At 37.5% G+C, this 21,917-nt stretch overlaps 1 protein-coding gene across 1 annotated transcript; it reads left to right on the top strand.

The window, feature by feature from the left end:
* The first annotated feature begins 18 nt into the window (after positions 1-18).
* Positions 19-21,761, top strand: tpo (thyroid peroxidase). Its single transcript, XM_067614845.1, has 12 exons — positions 19-52; positions 4,357-4,441; positions 4,563-4,723; positions 4,986-5,115; positions 6,181-6,310; positions 7,183-7,383; positions 7,820-8,311; positions 16,930-17,188; positions 19,454-19,624; positions 20,832-21,069; positions 21,256-21,464; positions 21,580-21,761. Exons 1-12 carry the CDS (start codon positions 19-21, stop codon positions 21,759-21,761), a joined length of 2,292 nt encoding a protein of 763 aa, XP_067470946.1.
* Positions 21,762-21,917: the final 156 nt, after the last annotated feature.

The following is a 21,917-nucleotide window of genomic DNA, read 5'->3' as shown; positions in this document are numbered from 1 at the left end:
GCATGTTGCTGTTGCACCATGAGGGACGTGATCCCTCACCAGCTTCCCACTGGTGAGTGATCATAGGTTGTGTTCGATGAACACCTGGCCAAGCTGGAGACATTGCTGCAGGAATTGCTATAGGAGACTGAACCATGGCTTTCTGCAGTGTTTTTTCTACCCTACATGCATCAATTCTCCCTGTATATTTGCATATCGGGCAGAAAATGCCAAATCCTGCCACCAGCAATGTAGAGACGTGTGAAATCATATTAGAAATAATTTAAGTTGATACACATTCAACTGTGTGACACTGTTGGTGGTGTTTCATTGCCTTGTGTCACATGAAAACATGAACCTAGAGGTAATAAATTATATAAGAGTAGCTCAAAAGATTGATCGTGTCACTGGATTAGTTTCAACCAAACCTACCTGATGGGTTCATTACTCACCTGTTGACCCTCCAAGGCAGTTCATTTTAACTCTGTTGTATTTTATCCATTGTGTGTGCCAAGTACTTTTTTAGTTTTGGACTCTTTTACTTTTAAATCAGAGAGTCGTGGGGAAAACAGGGCTATTCATGTAGAAAGACCTAGAATTTTTTACTGTAGACCTTTTTCAGACATGTACCTCTACATATGATGGCATGTTGGTCTCATGTCTGAATATGCACCTGAGTCCCCCTAAGTCAGCCTTGCTAGGTCGGACCTAGAAACATTTCTGTATCACATAAGTGTGTCTGAACTGAAGGCTGTCAGATTAACATGAAGGCTGCAGCAGCACAAGGTAAAAACGCACATCTTGTACCACCTTCTATAATCAATAAATTAAAAGATCTCAATCTTAATCTCTTATGCATGACTAAAATGAAATCATTTTAATACCCAGGACACACTTTTAAAGAGTCTGTTTTAAATTGTTGAGGAGATTCTCCTTATATTAGATTAGCCTGCCAAATATCTTTCCCCTCTTGTTTAAACTCAGTTAAAATAAGTTTAACAAACCTATTTTTTATCTAAACCCCAGCACTCCCTCTCTTGGGGGAGTGTCCACTATCACTTATCACAGGGCTATCACACACCTTAAGAAATCTTTGACTAGACAACAAAAAAATCTACAAAATGTTCCTATTTTTTCACATTTTATATGTTCATTTTACTGTTAAAATATATTTTCCATAACATTCTCTCCCTACATGATGTTATGATGTCTATGCTGTTTCAAAGCCACCTTCACAGTGTAAATCTCTATACTGTAACTTATTTTTTCAGCCTAAAACCAGTCAAATCTGAGAGTATATAATTTCCTTGTGTGTAAGAAACAAATTGTGAATAGATTTCTGTTATGAAGATGTTATAAGAGGGGTTTTGTTATTAAACAGAACTGCATGAATATTTTCATTTTACTGACCATTAGTTATCTGTAGCTTTAGTATGCTTAATACCAATTTCAGCTTTGACAGTCACCAAAACAATGGACCAGTGATCAGTGAAAATGTGGATAAGTGGCTTTTTAATTACTTCTTCATTAGGCAAGTTAGAGGTAAAACAAGGCCAGAGAGTTGCTGCATATTGCAGGTCAGTTATTTTTAAACACTACAAAATTATGTAACTCGGAAAGATGGAAAGTCTTGGCAAAAAGTCATCAAGACACTGTCACCAAAACTGACCAAAGGACATTAAGTGGGATATTTAAATAACAGCATGCAACAACAACAAAAATGCTATAGTGGCAGAAATGACCATAAAGTGGCTTCAACACCTCCCGAGACAGTCAAAGTTGAACAAAGTTGCGTTTATTGCTGAGACATAGTATTTGATTGCACTATTCTGTATTGTACAGGTGAACATTATTTGACCTATCTGATCCCATTTTGAGCACAAGGTATTCAGATATAGTACCAATCAAACATTTTGGACACACCTTCACATTAACTTGAATGAGAAAGTGTGTCCAAACTTTTGACTGGTACTGTATGCAATGAAGTTTTCTTACTTGCTACATTCTTTACAAACTCAAGATCCATTTGTTTAAACAGTTTTGTGTTGAAGCTGAACCAGGCACCGTGACAGCAAGACTGCAAAGAGAGCTACAACTGAGATGATCTTTAGCCCGCTGCTGAAGTCACTGCCTGCTGCTGCCACACACACAGCATCATGAAGTTGCATCAGCACCATGTCAAGCACGAATTTCAAGTGCACTGCTCAAGTATCAATGGGCTGTGACTCTCACAGTTGACTCCACTGGCAGCATTGGACCCTGAATGCTAACTCAAGTATCTGTGATGAGGAGAAGTTTCCAGGGCAACTTTAGGACCGCTGTGGTGGCCTTTCTTACTGTTCGTAATCCCACCGCATCTAAAACTTTAAAAAACAGACTCGGGAGGATGAAGACACAGGAAGGCAAGCAGAACCATGAACCCATTAAAAGACTGCAATGACTGCTGCTGATACTGTGTTCAGTCATTTAAACAATTACATATATGAAGTAAAATTTGACAAAGGATAATGACAAGTTCTATCTGATCAATACTTACACTCAAACGGACTTTTCAGATTGAGGTCTATTAAGAGGGTTTAGATAAAACAATATTTAAAGTGATGTATAAAAATAAAACTCTCTGGTCAGGTCTCTGTTGTCTTACATGAAAGCATCTATTCTGGATCTTGGAAGCAAAGTGTTCACAATGTACATACAGAATTCTTAGCATTCACAGTGAATCTACACACTTTATACAGGCTTCCAACCCCTTGTGTAACAAAAGACAACGTTTCCCCTAATCTCACTCCTGAAGACAGCCTTAGCAATACACACCAATGTAAAAAGATTCCTTGCAAGACCAAATCTTCCCTTTACGGCAGGGCTTGTAGAAGTATAGATAAAACACACAGTTATGAACGTCATGAACAACCCTGACCTAACAGAGACTAATCTTCTCAGTGCTTATTCAAATCAGTCAACCAAGGACAAGAGAAACACTCGATTTCTGAGTTACTCTCGTGTGGGCTGGTTTACTTAACCTTGGCAATGGGCTCCCTGCTTTACCTGAATATAAAAGGAGTGGTTAGACAGTGCGCACAGCACTTAAGTCGCAAGAGTTATTGTGGGAAAACTTTGACTCTTATATCATAAAATACTGCTCGCAAAGAATGGCTTATTTCAGTTTACTTGTTCATGTGATGATGTTCTGCGTTATTTTCCCTTGTTTTTCAGCTGATGATGACAGACAGTTCAATTGTAAGTAAATCTTACATGAATGCTTTTGCTGACATCTATTTCAATCTAAAATATGTGATAATCTATGATAATAGTTGAAATATAAGAAATGGAAGGACTGATTGAAATACAGTTTGCTTTAGGAGAAAGCATATAATCATACTAATATTTTATCAACCACATTTGGTTATCACTCATCCTCAGTTAAATCTGTTCAGGAGATATAATACTTGTAGGATTGTCAACGTATTTATGTCTCATTGAACTGAAGACAACATGTTCTTGTTTTGTACTGAAATTCCGATTTCTGTTTTTCTGTTGTTGTGGTCTGCTATACAGTCAACTGAAAGTACTAAAAAGTACTGAAAGTACTAATATCACAATGCAAAAATACTACATTACGAGTAAAGAAAAAGTCAAAATTCAAAAATGGGTGTTCTAAGCAAAATGTACTTAAAGTACCAAATTAAAAGTAATCATTCTGCAGAAAAATAGCCCATGTAGTTGATATATTATTAGATATAACATTATTAGATTAATATTACTGATGTATTAATGCTTAAATTGTGTTTACTGTCATAGTTTTTTCAGGTGGAGCTAGTTTTAACTATACTTTATGTACAGCAGCATAGTTTAATCCAGTGGTTACCAACCTAGAGGTTGGGCCCCCTCCACAGTCACAAGATAAATTTGAAGGGTCATGAGATAAGGAAGATAGGAAAAGAGAGGAAAATTCTGCTATATAAATTTGTATTCATTTATTTAACTCTTTCTGCATTTTGTTTTTTGGTTAAAATATTGGATAACTTAACCTCTTGGATCCTCAAACTGATTTTTAAATGAAACTGTCAGGAAATCACTCTTTGGTGGAACTGCAGAGAACTCATAGACTTTAGAGAAGGGATCACAAGCCAAAAAGGCTAGGAACAACTGGTTCAATATATAACAATGCATTGTATTTCCAATGTTTTCTTAATGGCAATCTGAAAAGTAACTTTAGCTGTTAGTAAATGTAGTAGAGTTTCTCTAAAATTTAATTTAATGTAAGAAAGTAGAAACTTCAGATATTTCCTGTACAGTTGATATTGTTGCCACAGATTGGGAGTATGTAATGCTATTTTAACTTATTTTTATGCTATTGTGTCACAATATATCTTCCAGCCACCTCCATCAGAAAATTGCTTATTACATCATGTCAAGAAAGTCATCAAATTGTAGATGAGGCATTATTCCGCTCTACACAACGGTAATGAACTATTAAATGAATTCTTAAGTTGTCTGCCTCTATTTTCACTGAAACAATACCTGTCCAAAAGAGGACAGAAAGAACTGAAGCTTTCCTTTCATGTGTCAATTTCTATGAATAGACGAAGCACGCCCTCGTCTTCAACGCATGTGTTTACATTCCTTCGGCAAACTGAGCCAGAGACCCTGGAGATTTCCCAAGCTGCAGAGGTTTTTCAAACAACTCTGCAAGTCCTAAAAAACAGAGCAAGACAGAGATATAAAAGGGATGTCACGGCACCAGGTAGAATTGCTTTTTTTCATTATATCCACCTTCTCACCTTCAAGAAGCCTTTAGAAACACTATTGAGTCAAAACAACCCACAACACCACCAAATTCTGTAATTGGTCCATTGCCATGAGTCATGAGCAACACTTAATAACTTACATGCATTAAGGCTATGACCAAAGTCCTCATAAAGGAAATTTGAAATTGTGTGAGTGATTTGCTCTTTAAGAGTAAATTCCATTAAATTTTTCTTAACATTACTATGTCATCATGCTAGAGTTGCTTTCATGGAGGGATGTGGAGCTCATTGCAGAGCTGTCACGGTGTCCTCCTCCAACACATCCCGCCATCTGTCAGCACAGTCATCACAGCAAGTACCGCTCCATATCTGGCCTCTGCAATAACAGGTAGCTAACTGACTTCATACTTTGTCTTTATTCTCCTTGTTGCTATTTTCCTTGTGTTTTAACATATATCCATATGCCTGAAGTGTATGTATAGTGCAGACACTTTCAATGTTGTATTATGTTTTCATTGTGTCATGTTTTTATGATACCTTGCTGCAAAAGAAATTCCTCTTGTGGGACAATAAAGATAAAATAATAAACTGAGCTGAATTTTTATCAATCATAGAACCAAGGCTGGTGACATAAAGGAAAATATACTGGAAACTGTATAAGAACAAATAATACAGGCAGATTATTTCCTGTATATGAAAGTAAATCACGTGAATCATGTTTTTGGCAAACAACATGAAGTGAGTAAAATAGTACTTGATTGCAATTGGTGAAGACAGTCCAGCCATTTGCATTTTCAATTTCAACTTTACAGTAGGTAGCACGTTATCTACCAAGTCAAAGATGAAAATACAAAGTCCATTTCACATTCAGTTTCATTTAAGCAGCAATGATGCATTTCCAAATATGAACATGTTTAATGTAATTCATTTAATTCATACATCATACACATACAAATGATAAATAAAAGTTCTGTTTAAAAGAATGATTTTATTTTAAAATTGGCAGTGATGAACTTCCATAGACTCTAGGCTCCTGTAGGCTACATGTTCTTTTACCGTAGTGATAGACAGTTTGATGACAATACAGGCATTGGTGCAATTAACTGTGTTCATGCAGGCTGTGACTTTTTCTGTTATTATTATTATATTTGTATTAGAATAGATATTAGTTTATACATATTTTATGGTGCAGCTTATGATCCCAAGGAAAAGGGACACCTGCATACATGTTCATAAAGCAAACAAACATTTTCATGAACTGTCTATATGCTGAATCACTATTGTATCAGTCAGTATTAAAGAGTATTTGATATTAATTTGCCTTGGGCAAAAAATTGTATTTCAAACTCTTGATGACTTTTTGGTGAAAAACAAATGATGTTGCATACAGTAATGCCATATACTGTTTTGCATTGCAGTATTTTTGGACAAGCTTCATGTTTTTTTTTGTCAGGCAAAATCCTCTCTGGGGAGCAGCCAACACTGCCTTGGTCAGATGGCTTCCAGCTGAATACGAAGACGGAGAGAGAGAACCCAAGGGTTGGAACCGAGGACGGCTCCATAATGGATTCCAGCTTCCCTCGGTAATCTACAAAATGCTGGTCCGAGGGACACAAAAGTCTTGGTGGAGAAATTAGAAATGAAACAAGCTCACCCTGCAAACCCAAGTTAATGTATTATTCGATTTATTTTTGTAACCTGTTTTACAGCTGATAAAGTCCACAGCAATTTAGGAACAGCACAACTGTGTGTGAGATGACATAGATTGCAGTTGCATTTGAATATTGTGGCCTGTGCTTTAAAAGACACTTTTTTTCATAGCTTAAAAGGAGTTAGTTTCCAGTCATGTGGATAAACATTACTTTTTTCAAACAGCAGATGAAACTGTTACGCTCATATTTGCATTAAATTTCAGTCTTAATTTATGCACTCATTACTCACAGTGAAGTCCTTTTAGTGGAAGAACTCATCAAATATGCATCACTTGTATCCAGCCTGCAGTTTACCTCCACATATAAGAGCTATAATTTACTAAAGTGTATTAGATATACATAATACACTTTGATCCTAACTACTTCCTCTCTTATAAAAAGGGGGTTGTGTAAATAACATCTTGGATACATACCGTATCAGTTGCCAAAGTTCCTTTTTTGGATAAATTAGAATATGAAAGAAAAGAAGCTATCACAGCCCCTTGGTTGATATGAAGCCATTTGCTTAATGAATTAAAGAATGAACTAATTCACATCAACAAGAAAGCTATCATCCATCATAACCACTGACTAGGACACAATAGGCCTTCCACAAGAAATATGATCATATCTGTCACTGATTAAAAAAAATAAAAATACTGACTGATAAATGACAAGTCTGCAGAAACGGCTGGGTAAAAATGCAGTTGTACATTGTGAAAGGTGTTACTCACTGTCACTCAAAATAGATTCTGTGTCAACAGCCGCGGGAAGTCAGCAAGAAAATACTGAGGAGTTCTTTTAAACATGAAGATGATGCCTATTCTCAATTGCTGGTGGAGTGGGGCCAGTACATTGACCATGACATAACCTTTACCCCTCAAAGCACTGCCAATACTGCTTTTTGGACCGGCGAAGACTGTTTGAACACTTGTGAAAATGTGCATCCATGCTTTCCCATTGAGGTAAACCAAAAGCAGACAAAACAGACTTTCTGCCTTTTGCTTACTGCTATCTTGCCTCTTCACTTCCTACAATCCTATATTTCAAAGTACTACTTTGGCAATTATTCTCTTTCTTGCCAAGAGTTAGATGAGACTATTGATCGCACTCTAATATCTGTCCATTAAATATGAACCTACAGTACTGTTACAGCAGCTTAGCTTAGCTTAGCTTAGCATAAAAACAAACTTTATGGACTCTTGTCATCAATGTGAGGTTGCTAGGAATTCACTTTTCTATGCCTAATGCCAATTTTCTATGCCTCACCAACTCTGCAAGAAAGAATGATTCCTTTAAAATTCCATGATCACAACAACAAATGATTTTGATAGATAGATCAAAAGAAGTTTAAGATGCTTTTGAAGCATCTTGTCATAAATTATTTTGTCTTCTCTATAGACAGGTGATATGCTCTCTGGTGCACAAGGCTGCATGCCTTTTCATCGCTCCACACCAGCCTGCGTTATCAATTTTGGATCAGATATTAGGCAAGCTCTGGAGCAACAACAGATGAACGCCATCACATCGTTCATGGATGCTTCGGTTGTGTATGGCCACACTCCAAAATTGGAGAGCTCCCTCCGTGACCTCTCTGGCCTAAATGGGAAACTTGCTATCAATAATCAATTCAAGGATCCCAAAGGAAGACCATACCTTCCTTTTGTACCCACTCTGCCATCAGCCTGCCACCAGGATCTCCATGGGGAGAGAGTGGAGTGTTTCAGTGCTGGAGACAGTCGGGTCAGTGAGGGTCTGCCCCTGACCATTTTGCATACGTTGTGGCTGAGGGAACACAATCGAATTGCAGAGGCACTGAAACACCTCAATGATCACTGGAGCCCAGAGACTGTATACCAAGAAACCCGCAAGATTATTGGAGCTCTGCACCAGGTATGTAACAGTAACTGATATTGTTCAAATATGCCAAACTAAAATCCTGATTGAGCCGATTGAAAACTGCACTGTGGTCTACAAACTGTTAAAGCAGTCAAAAGTTTCAGTACCCCTCAGCCTCTCAGACTATTGTTTTAAATTGAGTGTTTTGTCAGTTCATTGATCAAAAACCCAAAGACATTAAGTTTACTCCCACAGGAGACTAGAAACCACCAAATATTAACATTTGTGAAGCAGGAACCAGTTAATTTTTGGTATTTTTGTCTTTAAAATTACTTTAAAAATGAATAATCAAAATTGCTGCAGATTATTTTTCTGTTAATCAACTAATCCAATAATTGTTTTAGCTCTAATTTGAATGTGTGCAGTGAATGGTGCTGTAAATACCTTTTTGATGGATAATATACGGTAAATAACCACTTTTTCTATACCTGACAACTGAATTTTTACCTTTTATAGCTGAAGTAAAATATTAACATCTGAATTATCAAAAATTCCTGTCTGTCAAAACCTTGCATAGGTCTGAAATTAAGTTAAAAAATGACTGAATGACTGAATGAATGAGTAGTTTGGTTAGGTACTGTATAAGTAAATGCAGAACAGCCTCTGTAATTCAGTTCTTCAGGTTCAAATTTGATAGCGGTATTGTAAATGCTAACTGTGATTCTGGGCTGATAAGAAATGGTGAGAAATCAAATGGAAGCTGTAGTCTGGTTGGTATGAGGTCATTCAGGACCAGTAATAGCAGACTTTTAAACAGGAAATGTGGGTAGGGGGCGGAGTGTGCACTTTTTTTTACCCTACAATCTCAAGCTCCATTACTGGTAGATAATGTTGCCTAAGACTGAAGACACATCTGTATGATGGGGAAAAAGCCCAAATTGATTCAGAGCTATAATTTCTATTGAGTAACACAAACGATGCCTGAGGGGAAACAAACTTATCTATTTATGAATGTAGTGCTTTCATAATCTGCAGATGGGCATGGTGCGATTACGTTATTAAAGAAGGGAAAACGGAGGAGTGTTATTCATCTGTGGTTTAACAGAAAAGATATTGTTACTATAATGAAGCAAATTGTGACTCAGGGTCATTACAGCGTTCATAAGGCTTTTGTACAGATAAAGTAAGAATTCTTGCATTTAATGCTGTAACTTAACTGCAATGATAGAAGTGCAGTAACGCTTCACAGGACACAAAAACACCAAGATTTATTCCATCAGAGTTACATGGTTTAAAAACTCTACTAGGCTGACATCTGTTGAATTCATACAGCTGGCTATTCACCTTATTAGTACATTGTATAACCATTGTATTACTTTGTTTTTAAAAAATCTAAACATATGTATTTAAAAACTGTACATCTTAAATAAATAATAAATAATAAAAAAGAAATCAAATGGGAGCAGCTACATTCCATTAGGTGATTTATTTCATAAAACAAAACACAACACAATATATCTGAAAATACTTGAGGAAACAATCTCAGCTGTTCTGGAGCTTCTGATCATATCACATGATCTTCATCAGCAGATGCCCACTTGTCACAGAATTGTAGAGTTGCACTTAAGCTTTTAAGCCAACATGGACGAGAAGATCTTAAAGTGCTCTGAAATGTTTTGCATGGAAATCCACATATCCATGACAACCAAGCAAACTCCATCTGCTGAGGAAGATCAAATGATATGATCAAAAACACCAGATCAGTTATTGTGGCGACACTGTTTTCTCGACTTATGTTTCTGAGGTCAAGAGTGGTCCTCAAACCTTTGAAAACAATCTTTTGGATAAAAAATAAATTGGCTGTTAGAGGAGAGGTTTTTGTCATAATAAAAAGACACTCATATAGATGCTTGCTATAGTGAGTGAGGAGCAACTGCTTATTTTAGTGCCACTATGAATATATATATATGTAAGAATACCAACTGACATGTAAGTTGAGCTGACAAAGAGTGAAAGGGCCCTATCTTATGCCCTAATTATTTGACCAAAACGTGGCAATACATGCAGGTATTTAAACAGACGGACAACAATGGATCAGACACAGATCGACTCTCCTGCTGCATCAGTACATGATGACATGAGGAACACATGAGGAAATAAATGAGGTGAAAACAATGATTAAACTAAAGAAGGAAACAAATCTGCACAGCTTCTAGCTGCTGCCAGCAGCAGGATCAGAACCTTGGAGAGCTGATCAAGTCTTGATAACTGTGTTGATGATTCTTTACATGATTAAAATTAATGATTTAATTTTTTAACAATATTTAACAAATATTCTTTAAAATTTTTGAGAGTAAAGAGATCAGGTTTCCATACTTTCAGCAATTAAAACCCCGCTGATTTTAGCTGTTACTCCATGACTGAACAAAACGATTTTAAAGAAACCAAAGCTGTAATTAAAAAAATAAACATTCACAACAAATTAATGAACAGGATCTTAAACTGGTGGTCTGTGGCTGACCACGGGAGGCTCCAGGAGCAGCAGTGTGCTCGTTATGGATCGTGCGCTTTCACTTTGCGCATGAGCAGATCTGTTTCCTCTGCAGAGAAGTGTCCCTTCTTACTACTTGGCAAATGCGCCATTATAATAGCAATCTGCCATGGTGCAAGCGCAGCATGCTTTTAAAGGGAATGGGAGATGACACTCTGATTGGTTTATTGTATGTTACACCCAAAACGCACCCATGATTAATTAGGAGACTATGGACAACCCATTTGAACCTTGCGCCTGGCGCAGCGACCATTTTTCTGCCATTAAAATAGCAAAAGTGGATTTGGACACACCCTAAATACACTTGCGCCATGCACTTCAGGCCATGCACTTTAGATTGTTAAAATAGAGCCCCAAAACTCTTTTTCTTGTATACAGTAAAATCTCTTTGGGTTTAATTGATTCAGAACGTGTCCATCCTTTACAGCTGTTTTAAATCTGATGACTGTAAGAATCAACAAGCCATGGGATCCAGTGTTTTGCTGTCACTGCAAACTCTCAGCACAAGTCTCCTTCACAAATCAGCTCAGTGGTGATGCTGTATTTTCCAGAGTTGGAGGCAAAGTTGGCTTCCGACAGCTCCTAAAGTTCTTTCATTGTTTTAAGTTATTAGTCCAGGAAATGAGAGGCTACTGGATTTGTAATGCGAAAGTTGGCCTTATCAACTTAAGCATTATTATATATTATGCCAATGTCACTTAGACACTTTGCTTCTTTTTTTCTTGTCTTTTTTAAAAAAAAAATTCAAATAACAACTTCCTCAGTGGTTTGAAATGTGTGTCTCTGAATGCTCTCTGTTGCTGCTCTCTAGCTAATGTGTCTCTCTTTCGCTCAGTGCAAAACCCAGACACATTTCTGCTAGTATGACATGAGGCTCTTCATAGCAGGGCAGGCGTCTGAGCCAAGCAGACAAACTGTCAAAATTTGAGTGTGCCAGTCAAGTCATAATCCTTCATCATATAAACAGTCTGTGCAAAGAAAACACTCACGCTTCATGCCACTTTGCACAAACAAATATTTCTCTGTCCTTGTACTATTTTCTGCATTTGTTTTTTTAATGTAGAAAGTGAGGTTTTGTTGCTGCTGTTACCTTTTTTTTTGTAGCTGTTACCCTCTTGGTAGCAATGGATGGCAGGCAGGTTGTTTCCATGTGCAACAGTGACTGATTGGACTGACTGTTGATAGCAGCCACTACTACTAGCTGTAGGCTGGGAGCTTTATTAATGGTGAAGAAGAATGTCTGCTGCAAACATTCTGCATGAAATATAATGAACAAAATATGTTTTAATACAGATGATTCATTGCGTCCAGTGAGGGGGACAAGTGACCCTAATGCTAGACTGTAAAGTTTCTAAAGCTTTTTCGGAGGGGAGTGAAAATAAGTCTGTAATCTTTCAGATTTCGGGGGCTGACATTTGACTATAGCAGCGGATTAACACCTGCTATTTTCAGGTGACTCTGGGACAATGCCAGAGGAAAGAGATTTACAATATTAAAAAGAGAGGGCTCTAAGGGAGAGGGCTTTTTTAAATAATTTGTGAGGATGAGTTATAAAAGGCAGGTAAAGGATTTACATACTGTAAATGTAACCATGACCAGCTTGGAAAATCCCTGTTTTGGAAGTGGACTGAAATGTAAGGCACTATCTGGTCTTACCAGGCTGCAAACTGGCAGACTGAAATCTATTTTCCATAGCAAAAAATATCTCAAAGCTGAATAAGAATTAAATAAGTACTAAAGCTCTCTGTTTTTGTTTCTTGAGATGGGATGTTATTCATTGTGTGTGAATACAGAATTTAGCAGTGCTTTATTTCCCAGCTACCAGTAAGTTGAAAAGGCAGTGATTACTAGTAGTAAGCTCCACTTCATTTATAGTGAAAAGAAAAACCATAAAAAATGTGCTTCAGTGTCTCATGCCTTAGTTATACACATCAATACATGCTCAACATGACCTCTATGACAACAGATGAGGTTCAGCAGCTTCAGTATAGAGATTAATGAAAGCAACGTTAAATATTTCTGGGGTGCACAGTAGATTCAGTGAGCCACAGTAATCATGTCAAATGTCAGTTAGATATGCTCCACACTTGACATTATCCTGAATAAACATCTCCTGATCCCCTGGCAAAGACCTACTATTGATGTGAAAGGGAATCTATTGCACCTCCTTTGTTGTCCTTAGTGGCCATGTTTTATTGAAAAGATTTTATATTATCCCTTTAGTTTTAATATGAAACCATATGCTGGTAAGCTTTCATCCAACCAAACACTGAACCAGGAGATTTCAACTCATTAGTAGAATTCTGTCTAGATATCCGAGTTTGGCATTTACAAATTCAATTAACTTTTGATATCTTAATTGGACAAAGATATCTACTGAGTACCTCCAATTACAAATCACAGACTTTAGCAGGAAAGGTTGCTAGTGACAGCTCTGTTTAAAGATGAAGCATTTGTGTTGCAAGTGTAGTACCCTGTTATTTTATAAACATAACAAAGCACTAGATGGTTAAGACGTACATAGGTAAATGTGTAATGCACTTACTGTAAAAGATAGGTTTAACTAACTATTAAATAGGTTTAAAGCTCCGCTAAGTAATATTTTAAGTATGAACACTGGGTCAAATGTCTCCCTGTAATGTGAAAAGTCTCCTAGTTATCCAAGCCCACTGAGAAAAAACAGCCAACTCGTCAAATCATAGTTTTGGTTTGTCAGTCCGTATGGTTGAATCCCAACAACTCTCACCGAGTCCCCCATTTAAATCCTCAAGCAGCTGTTTCCAGCAAACAAGCTCACACGGGGCAACTGTAACATACAAAGCTGTTTACACACTGCATCATTCTTGACAAGTCATTGTAGTAGCACCACTTTAATGCATTAAAATATGTGCAATGCCAGTAATTAACAACCAGAAAAAAACCCACTTCCAGACCAAGGGTGCATACAATTAGTAGGAAATGAAACATTTAACAACAGTTAAAAGGGTTTAAAGGCTGGTGCTATGAGGTGGATGCTAGTGGATGTGTACTTGTTTACGGAATGTGTAACTGTGTCAGATACAACTCTAACTGTCTACAGTACATTTGTGATATATTTTTTGGTGTTTAAGAATTTCGATATGGCTCTGATTTTTTCTCCTTCACCATGCCTCATACAGGATAAATAAAGAGACAGAAGCTATCTTTGAATACACTGAGAACATCCTTCTTACCTGAGTCATTCAAGGAGCCTGGTTTTTGGTAGGGGCATTTAATGTTACAACTAAACTGGATTAGAACAACCCAGATAAACTCATACCGTACTCCAATTAGGAGGAAATACTTAAAAAAGGTACTGTATGTAAACATTTTAGTCCATTAATGCTTGTTTTGACTGTATGCATAAACTCCCACCCGCATAGCATTATGAGTACATTTAAAGGTAGAGTTGGCGATTCTAATCCAGTGCATCTTTTGCCAAATTCAGTGAACAGCTCCTCACGATCCGCTAGCTGTCCCTTCTGTATGTGCCCCGAAAAAAAATCTATTTATACACAGCTCTGGTTCTCTGAACGCAGGTCCAGTGAGAAGTGGGAGGCCGCAGAGAGGCGGAGAGTGTGGATGGACTGTTGTGCTCAGATGAGACTTTTTTTTCGCTCATGATAAAGTGTGAGTGGAACAGAAGTGATTACAGCTGACGCATCGCTCTGGATTCCGCCATATTTCTCTTTTGGTTGTTGCCATGGCAATGCATGCCCATGAATTTAGGGGGCGGAGCAAAACAGTTTTTTTGTGAATATTTTAATTATTATCTACAGTATTTCCCGAGTATAAAAAAGCAACCGCAACCTCCCGCCCAGTCAGTAATGGAGGCCAGGGAGGACCAGACAGGTGAAACTATTCATACTTTCAGTCCAACTGAATGAGCAGCCACTTGAAGGGGGGGGGGGGGGGTGCTCTATAAGGCTTGCAGAAAATAAATGGAAAGGTCAGAAGCCATTTCAATACAGAGTGAGAAACTATTATTCTCAGGAAACAGGAAATAAAAATGGTCAACTAACAACATCTGGAGTCAGTCTGACTTGCATCTCAATTGTAGTGTCCTGTATACATGGCCGTTTGCTTTGTATAGAGAGACATCATTATGTTCTATTTAGTTTTTTAAGTGGTCTGGACAAAGCTGGAGAATTATTCAAAACTTTACAGTTTTTTCTTTAACAGTTTAAAGGGCCAGACCTATTCAGTTAGCTGTGTTTTATTTTATTGTTTAGTTTTAGAGATGCAGCTGCTTAAGAGCATTGCATTCATGCATTGCATTCATGCATTGCATTTCATATGCTGTCAGAAAGTTAAGTCCAAATGACAAACAATAAGCAAAAGTGGACATTGTAAAAAGAATCATGTGAATTTCTCTTTTTGTTGTTTAACAGCTAATAATGAAATCTTGTTTTCAAATGGTCCTGGCCAAAGTCTAAAGTATCAAGTTGACATTTGTATATCACTAAAATGAATGGAAACTAATGGCTTGAAGGGTAGAAATGAATCTAAAAACCTACTGTATACTTTGTAAAATCATTGGCAGTAATAAACAGTAGACTAGATGTTTTGCAGTTAATGGGCTAACTAGCAACTGCAGTTCCTGTCAGTTCTACGGAGCATTTCAGCATCTTTCAACATCTTTCAGCTCTTTGTTTTGATCTTACAGCCCATAACTTTAATGTTTTGGTTCACTGTCACCACTTCTGTGTCATTTCCAAATACAACAGGCAGCTAATTTCAGCCAAAAAGCTCAAAAAACCCACTGTACGTTACCTACCTGCCCAGCAGATAGATGGGCAAAGCTAGCAACTAGCTAGTGAACACAGTGGAGCATTTAGATGCTAAAATGCCAGAGTTTTTTGTAGACCAAAATATAGGCCTAGCTACAATGAAAATGAATAATGGAGTTAAATTTGTCAGGTGGACACAAACAAGACTCCAAATGAACGTTAATGTTGCTCTGGATCTGCTGGATGTGTAAATAGTCAACTGTTTGCTAGCAAGTTCACCATATCAACTTAAAGGTGATAATGGTCAGTTAGTATTTACACTTGCAGCTTGTCTCTCCTGCCCGCAAGTGGCCAAAAGATCAGTAAGCAGGTTTAATTATAAGTCATAAATACTGCTAAAGAGATATACTGTATATCTCAGACACTGCAGTCTGGTGTTCCTCAAATATGACCAAGATGAACTCCAGTATTGTGGATTAGAGCTGAGTCAGTCAAGCCTGTGTTCACAGTTGACATGTTGATGATCAGCTTGTGCAGAATGCTGTTCGCAGCTTACAAATACATAATAAGCACACATTAGAATACTCTTACTTTAATTACTGTCTGTGGGTTGCCAGTTGGACTGATTTTAACTGTATTGGCTCAGTTGGTTTTCAGTCAGACTGCAGTCTGAAACCCTTGTTATTCAGTCTGTTGTTTAAATTCAACTTAAATAAATAATGTAAATTAAGTTCTCCAGTCTTTGCCATCATTATTTCTTTAACAAATTAATTTTAAACAGATTGCCTTTACATTAGATTACAGGCAACTGTAGTTACATTCTTCAAAGCAACCAAACAGTAAATTCTTTCTGGTGCCAATGCTCAGTTTTGCATTTCCAAAACTGCATGACACCAAATGTGATCCCACGCAAGAAGGTCGAAGAAAAGAGAGGTAGAGAGAGAGAGAGAGTGTGTGTGTGTGCGTTTGTTTGCATTGGCTTGTATATGCATATTTGTGTGACGTGTTCAGGATTCAGGTGGTAAACTGAGGCCTTTATAAATAGTGATGAGGACAGATGAAATTCTCCGCAGTGAACTGTGAAGGAACAAATGTGCAATCATATGTCTAAACTCAGGATGTTACAGAAATCCTATGGGAATTTCTTTTAGCTTCATGCATTCACATTCATGAGATATTATTAATGATGTCTGAGCAGGATATGTTGTGTTTTTGTTTTGCTACTATGATATTCTTGTTCCATGATGTAAAATGTGTGGCTTTACAGCATTCTAGTCATGCACACAATCCTTAGATTTTGATTTTCTTTCATGACTATCCTAAGAGAATCTTTTTGCTTCTTTAAGATCTCTCCTTTCTTTTTTGACTCCCAGATCATAACCATGAGAGATTATGTTCCAAAAATCATTGGCCCAGAGTTTTTTGAACATTACATTGGACCGTATGGGGGATATGATCCAACTATGGACCCCTCAGCCTCCAATGTGTTTGCCACCGCTGCATTCCGGTTTGGCCACAGCACCATCTCTCCGATCCTCGGGAGACTGAATGAGAGCTTCCAGGAACATGAGCACATCCCCCACTTGAGACTGCACAACACTTTCTTCAGTCCATGGAGAATTGTCAAAGAAGGTCAGTACACTCTTATGAAGCTGCCTATTGGAACTAATAATGTATCCTGTGAGCACACTTAACACAACGTAAAAAGAGTGGAGGGATTGAAAAAATTCTCACGTATATATTTAGGTCAGTTTCAGCATCAAACGTCTCTCTTAGTATTATAATTTGTTGGATGCAAATCAAGTGACTCTCATAAGTAAGAATATGACTGAATAGAAACTGAGAGACATATTTTTATTGAGTATGAAACCTGCTCCAATATATTATATCTAGTACATGACCCCAACAGTGTGCTCCAGGTCCAGGAGGCTCAATAATCCATTTTACAGACTACAGGGTCCTTTTCAATTAATTCTGGATAAGTCTGGGTAGACTTGTGCAAAAGCACTTCATCTGCCCTATACAGTAGTGTGAAAGGTGTGATTATAGCTTACAAATTAAGTGATGATGTCTAAGACAGTGATCATGATGAGAACAGTAGGCACAAATAAACTAAACTTTGCTAAACTCATCCCCTAAGCAGAGATTGTCCAGTCAGCTTAAACAGTGGCAGAAATTTTCTGCTACTTCATTGACAAATATTGTACTTTTTGCTCTACTACATTTATTTGACGGCTGTAGTTACAAGTTACCTTGCAGATGAAGGAAGATCTTAAACAGATGATCAGTTTATAAAATATGATGCATGGTTATAGAGGAAACTACCCAACAGTCAATGGAGTAGTTAAAATAAGCTCCCTTATGATATATTATACAGTATACAATAACACTCCACTGACAGGGGACACTCAGCTGCATAGGAAGGACTTTTACTATGAATCCAGGACTTAAACATATAAGGGAATGGTTTTTTTTACTGTTGTATTGCTACTTTATGTTTTTTTTACTGTTGTATTGCTACTTTTACTTGTGTAAATGATGTGAATAACACTGCTCCACCACCAACTCACAACCACTGCTTAGCAACCATAATTAGCGATGGCAGGCCTGTCAAATTTTGGATAGTTCCACATGCTGAAGGAAAGTGCACGAGGCTTTAGTAACAGCAATAGCTTTAGAAAGATATTAGAGGGCTGTCTGTTATTTTAGGCTTTTTAAAAAACAAAAACAAATTTGTAAAGAATGGACAATCTGGGAACCCATTGGCCAGAACAAAGTCTAGTCTTCAGCTTGACAGCTCCATTCTCACTTTACCACTTCACAGTCCTGCATTACTGTGGGTCAACAATAATACAGTCAATCACACAAGAAGAAGACACCAAATACCTAAACACAAGTGGATAGATCAATCCACCTTTTTCTTTGGGAGTAACATTGGTCTTGGAGGTGCTGCTGCTCATCCTGTCTGTGTACTCAACTGTAAATCAGTCCAGTGCAGACTGGAAGCTACAGTCCAAAGAAGTTAGAGGAAAACACTATTTACACAAAAGGCACAATATGTTGAAAACAGTTCTGTTGCACAGTGCAGCTTCTTTGTTTATGCAATGCAACTGTTGTACTTGAGACTATGAATAAGAGAGGTTAAAGGCGCAAACAAATACAGTACACACCTACACACAGTGATCATTCTGTCTCTTTATATCCATTCCGTCTCTGTGAATACAACTTTATTCATTCTTTTTTTTCATACAGGAAGTGTACACTCACAAGCCACTTCCTTAGGTATACCTGTACAATCTAATGCAATCCGATACAACAGCTCTGCCATAAATTCTACATTTATGTATTGGATTGGGTTAGATTGCACAGGTGTACCTAAAGAAGTGGCTGGTGAGTGTATATGATGTAGATTGAAACCTAAATAAAATATATTTTTTTTAAAAACTGTGTTTAATCTTAGCCTTGTTTAGAACAAGAATCGTTAGAATTGTTTGAATGAAATAGTTTGCAGACCAGTGAGTCAAGGGGAATCAGAAAATCCAAGCTTAGGAATGATATGCACACCTGTTTTCTAAATAGCATAAAGAACGGATTCCATCCATTGAAAATTGAATTCCCTGACAATATATATTATGTTTTTTTTTTCTTTTTGGTTTTGTTTGGGTTAATAAATTGGCTGGATTGGCAAAAATTAGCATGCTGTTTGCAGTTTTGTGATATTATGTAATATGATCTCTTAGTTTTGAAGTGTAAATTGTTCAAAACTTAAATGTAAACCAGCAAAATAATAATCCTTCTTATATGCACTTGATGTATTCCAGCATCCTAAAAGAAAACAAAAAGCTGTATTTTATATTGACTGTGAACTAGTTTAAGTATGACTGTTTTTGTGTCTAGGTGGAGTTGAACCAATCCTGAGAGGTCTGATTGGAACTGCAGCAGCAGCTGCTAGCGCAAATATGCTGCTGACAGAGGAGGTAACGGAGAGTTTGGTCGTTCTTAGAATTCCACAACACATGGACCTGGCTTCTCTGAACCTACAGAGAGGACGAGATCACGCTCTACCTGGTAAGTCCTGGGCTGACAGCCATTCAATACCATTCACTGAAACCTGTCAAATTAGAGTGACAAACAACGCCCTATGGAATTCTAAGAGGTTAAAAACTTGTTCCTCCCTTTGTCAAACTCTTCAGGGCCTTATGTTCATAAGTTTCCAATAACTTATTCACTAACTTGAGTAGGCAACTCCCAGTCCTACCAGTTTGTCTCTGAAGTTTGCTGCCTCCTGTTTCTTAATACTATTTACAGTGATGACCATGGGAACATTACAACTGAACAATGCAGTACCAACCCTTTACATAGTTTTGTCACTCAAAGGTCAGAAGACACCATGCTAGAGTTACAAATGACTTGATATGTTTTTTTTATTATTCACTAACTTGAGTTGGCAACTCCCAGTCCTACCAGTTTGTCTCTGAAGTTTGCTGCCTCCTGCTTCTTAATACTATTTACAGTGATGACCATGGGAACATAACAACTGAACAATGCAGTACCAACCCTTTACATAGTTTTGTCACTCAAAGGTCAGAAGACACCATGCTAGAGTTACAAACAACTTGATATGTTTTTTCCACATTGGCTTTCTTGAGAGTTACATGAGAAGAACAATTCCATTCTTTTAACTGTACCATAAATATGAAGCTACAGCCAGCTGCTGGTTAGCTTAGGTTACCATTAAGACTGTAAACAGGGGAAGCAGCTGTTCTGGTTCTGTCTGAACCTACCAGCACCTCTAAAGCTCACTAATTAACATGTTATATCTTGTTGCGTATAAAAACAGAAGTGTAAAAATTATGATTGGTGATTTTACCGGGAGTTATATACTGGACTATTTCTTGGCTGGGAGCAGTGACTTCCTGGAGTCAGTCACCATGAGGTTGCCAAGCAACCAGGGTAGATTCCAGGAAGTCACTGCTCCCAGCCAAGAAATAGTCTGGCACATAACCCCCTATTAAACCACAGCTCAGCGTTTTTACACTTGGTTTAAACTCATTTTTTGTTGACTAGCTGTTTCCCCTGTTTGCAGTCTCTATGCTAAGCTAAACTAACTGGCTGTGGACTGTAGTTATATATTTCTTGCACAGAAATGAGGATATCTCACCTAACTCTCAGAAAGAAAGCAAACAAGGCTATTTCAATTAATATCGAACTATTCTTTGAAATGCAAGCAAATATGCTCACTATTAAATAATACTGTGTTGACATTAATTTTCAGGATACAATGATTGGAGAGCATTCTGTGGACTGAAGCGCATTACGACAATAGATGACCTGAAAGAGGTTGTAAGATATGACAGGGTTGCTGAGAAGATACTAAAAATATACAAACATCCTGACAATATTGATGTATGGCTGGGAGGACTTGTTGAAAACTTGTTGCCAGACTCGAGGACTGGTCCCCTCTTTGCTTGCCTGATTGGAAAGCAGATGAAAGCACTTCGTGAGGGTGATAGGTAACATTTACAAAAATTGTTATGTATCAATATTATTTATATGACCTTGTACCATGACGGAACATGAATTCAGTGATTCAAATTTTCATCTTCAAGGAAATTTCTTGGTGTGTTCATGTCTTTAGTCAAATATATTTATTGAAAGATTTAATTTTAAATGGAAAGATCATCCTGTCTGTTTTACAGGTTTTGGTGGGAGGCTGACTGTATGTTCACCCAACAACAGAAGGCTGAGCTTTTAAAAGGTTCCATGTCTCGGATCATCTGTGACAACAGTGACATAAGGGAAGTCCCTCCCGATTCCTTCAGATATGGGAAATACCCCTCTGATTACATCTCTTGTGACCACATACCATCCATGAGTTTGGAAGCTTGGAGAGAGGAGAAGAGCCAAGGTGGGCTTGGGAAATTGTTGGGCTAGTTCCTACATGCAAAAACACATCAACAGTCCTTTGAATTTTATTGTTCAAATACCCATTAATGTGAAAAACTTTTATCACTCAATTCCAGACTTAGAACAGTGTGGCTCTCCAAGAAAGATAAAGAATGGGGATTTCATATTGTCCTCCACATCCGGCAAATTGGTCGCTCTGTACTCCTGTTACCATGGTTTCAAATTAAAGGGTGCTGCTGCGATAGTTTGTGAGGGAAATCAGTGGAGTGACCAACCCCCACAATGTACAGGTATGTGAACTATTTTTGGCATGGATTTGTTTCGTAACATTTGTTCGTACTGACTATGTTATGCTGTTTGTGTGGAGTGGTTAAACATGAAAGGGAGACTAAACTGTTGGTTAAAATCATGTCCTCATTGTATTAAGTGCTGAATATTAAAACATATCTATCAG

This window comes from Thunnus thynnus, chromosome 16, assembly GCF_963924715.1.
Source record: "Thunnus thynnus chromosome 16, fThuThy2.1, whole genome shotgun sequence".
NCBI lineage: Eukaryota > Metazoa > Chordata > Actinopteri > Scombriformes > Scombridae > Thunnus > Thunnus thynnus.
The sequence above is the reverse complement of the archived record's forward strand: the minus strand, read 5'-3'. Positions and strand labels throughout refer to the sequence as shown.

Bases quoted from the DNA above. Each gene is read 5' to 3' on its own strand.
- tpo (XM_067614845.1), top strand. From the start codon at position 19: ATGAGGGACGTGATCCCTCACCAGCTTCCCACTG. The intron at 4,724-4,985 runs GTAGAATTGCTT...TCATCATGCTAG, and splicing joins AAGGGATGTCACGGCACCAG to AGTTGCTTTCATGGAGGGAT. The intron at 8,312-16,929 runs GTATGTAACAGT...TTTGACTCCCAG, and splicing joins TTATTGGAGCTCTGCACCAG to ATCATAACCATGAGAGATTA.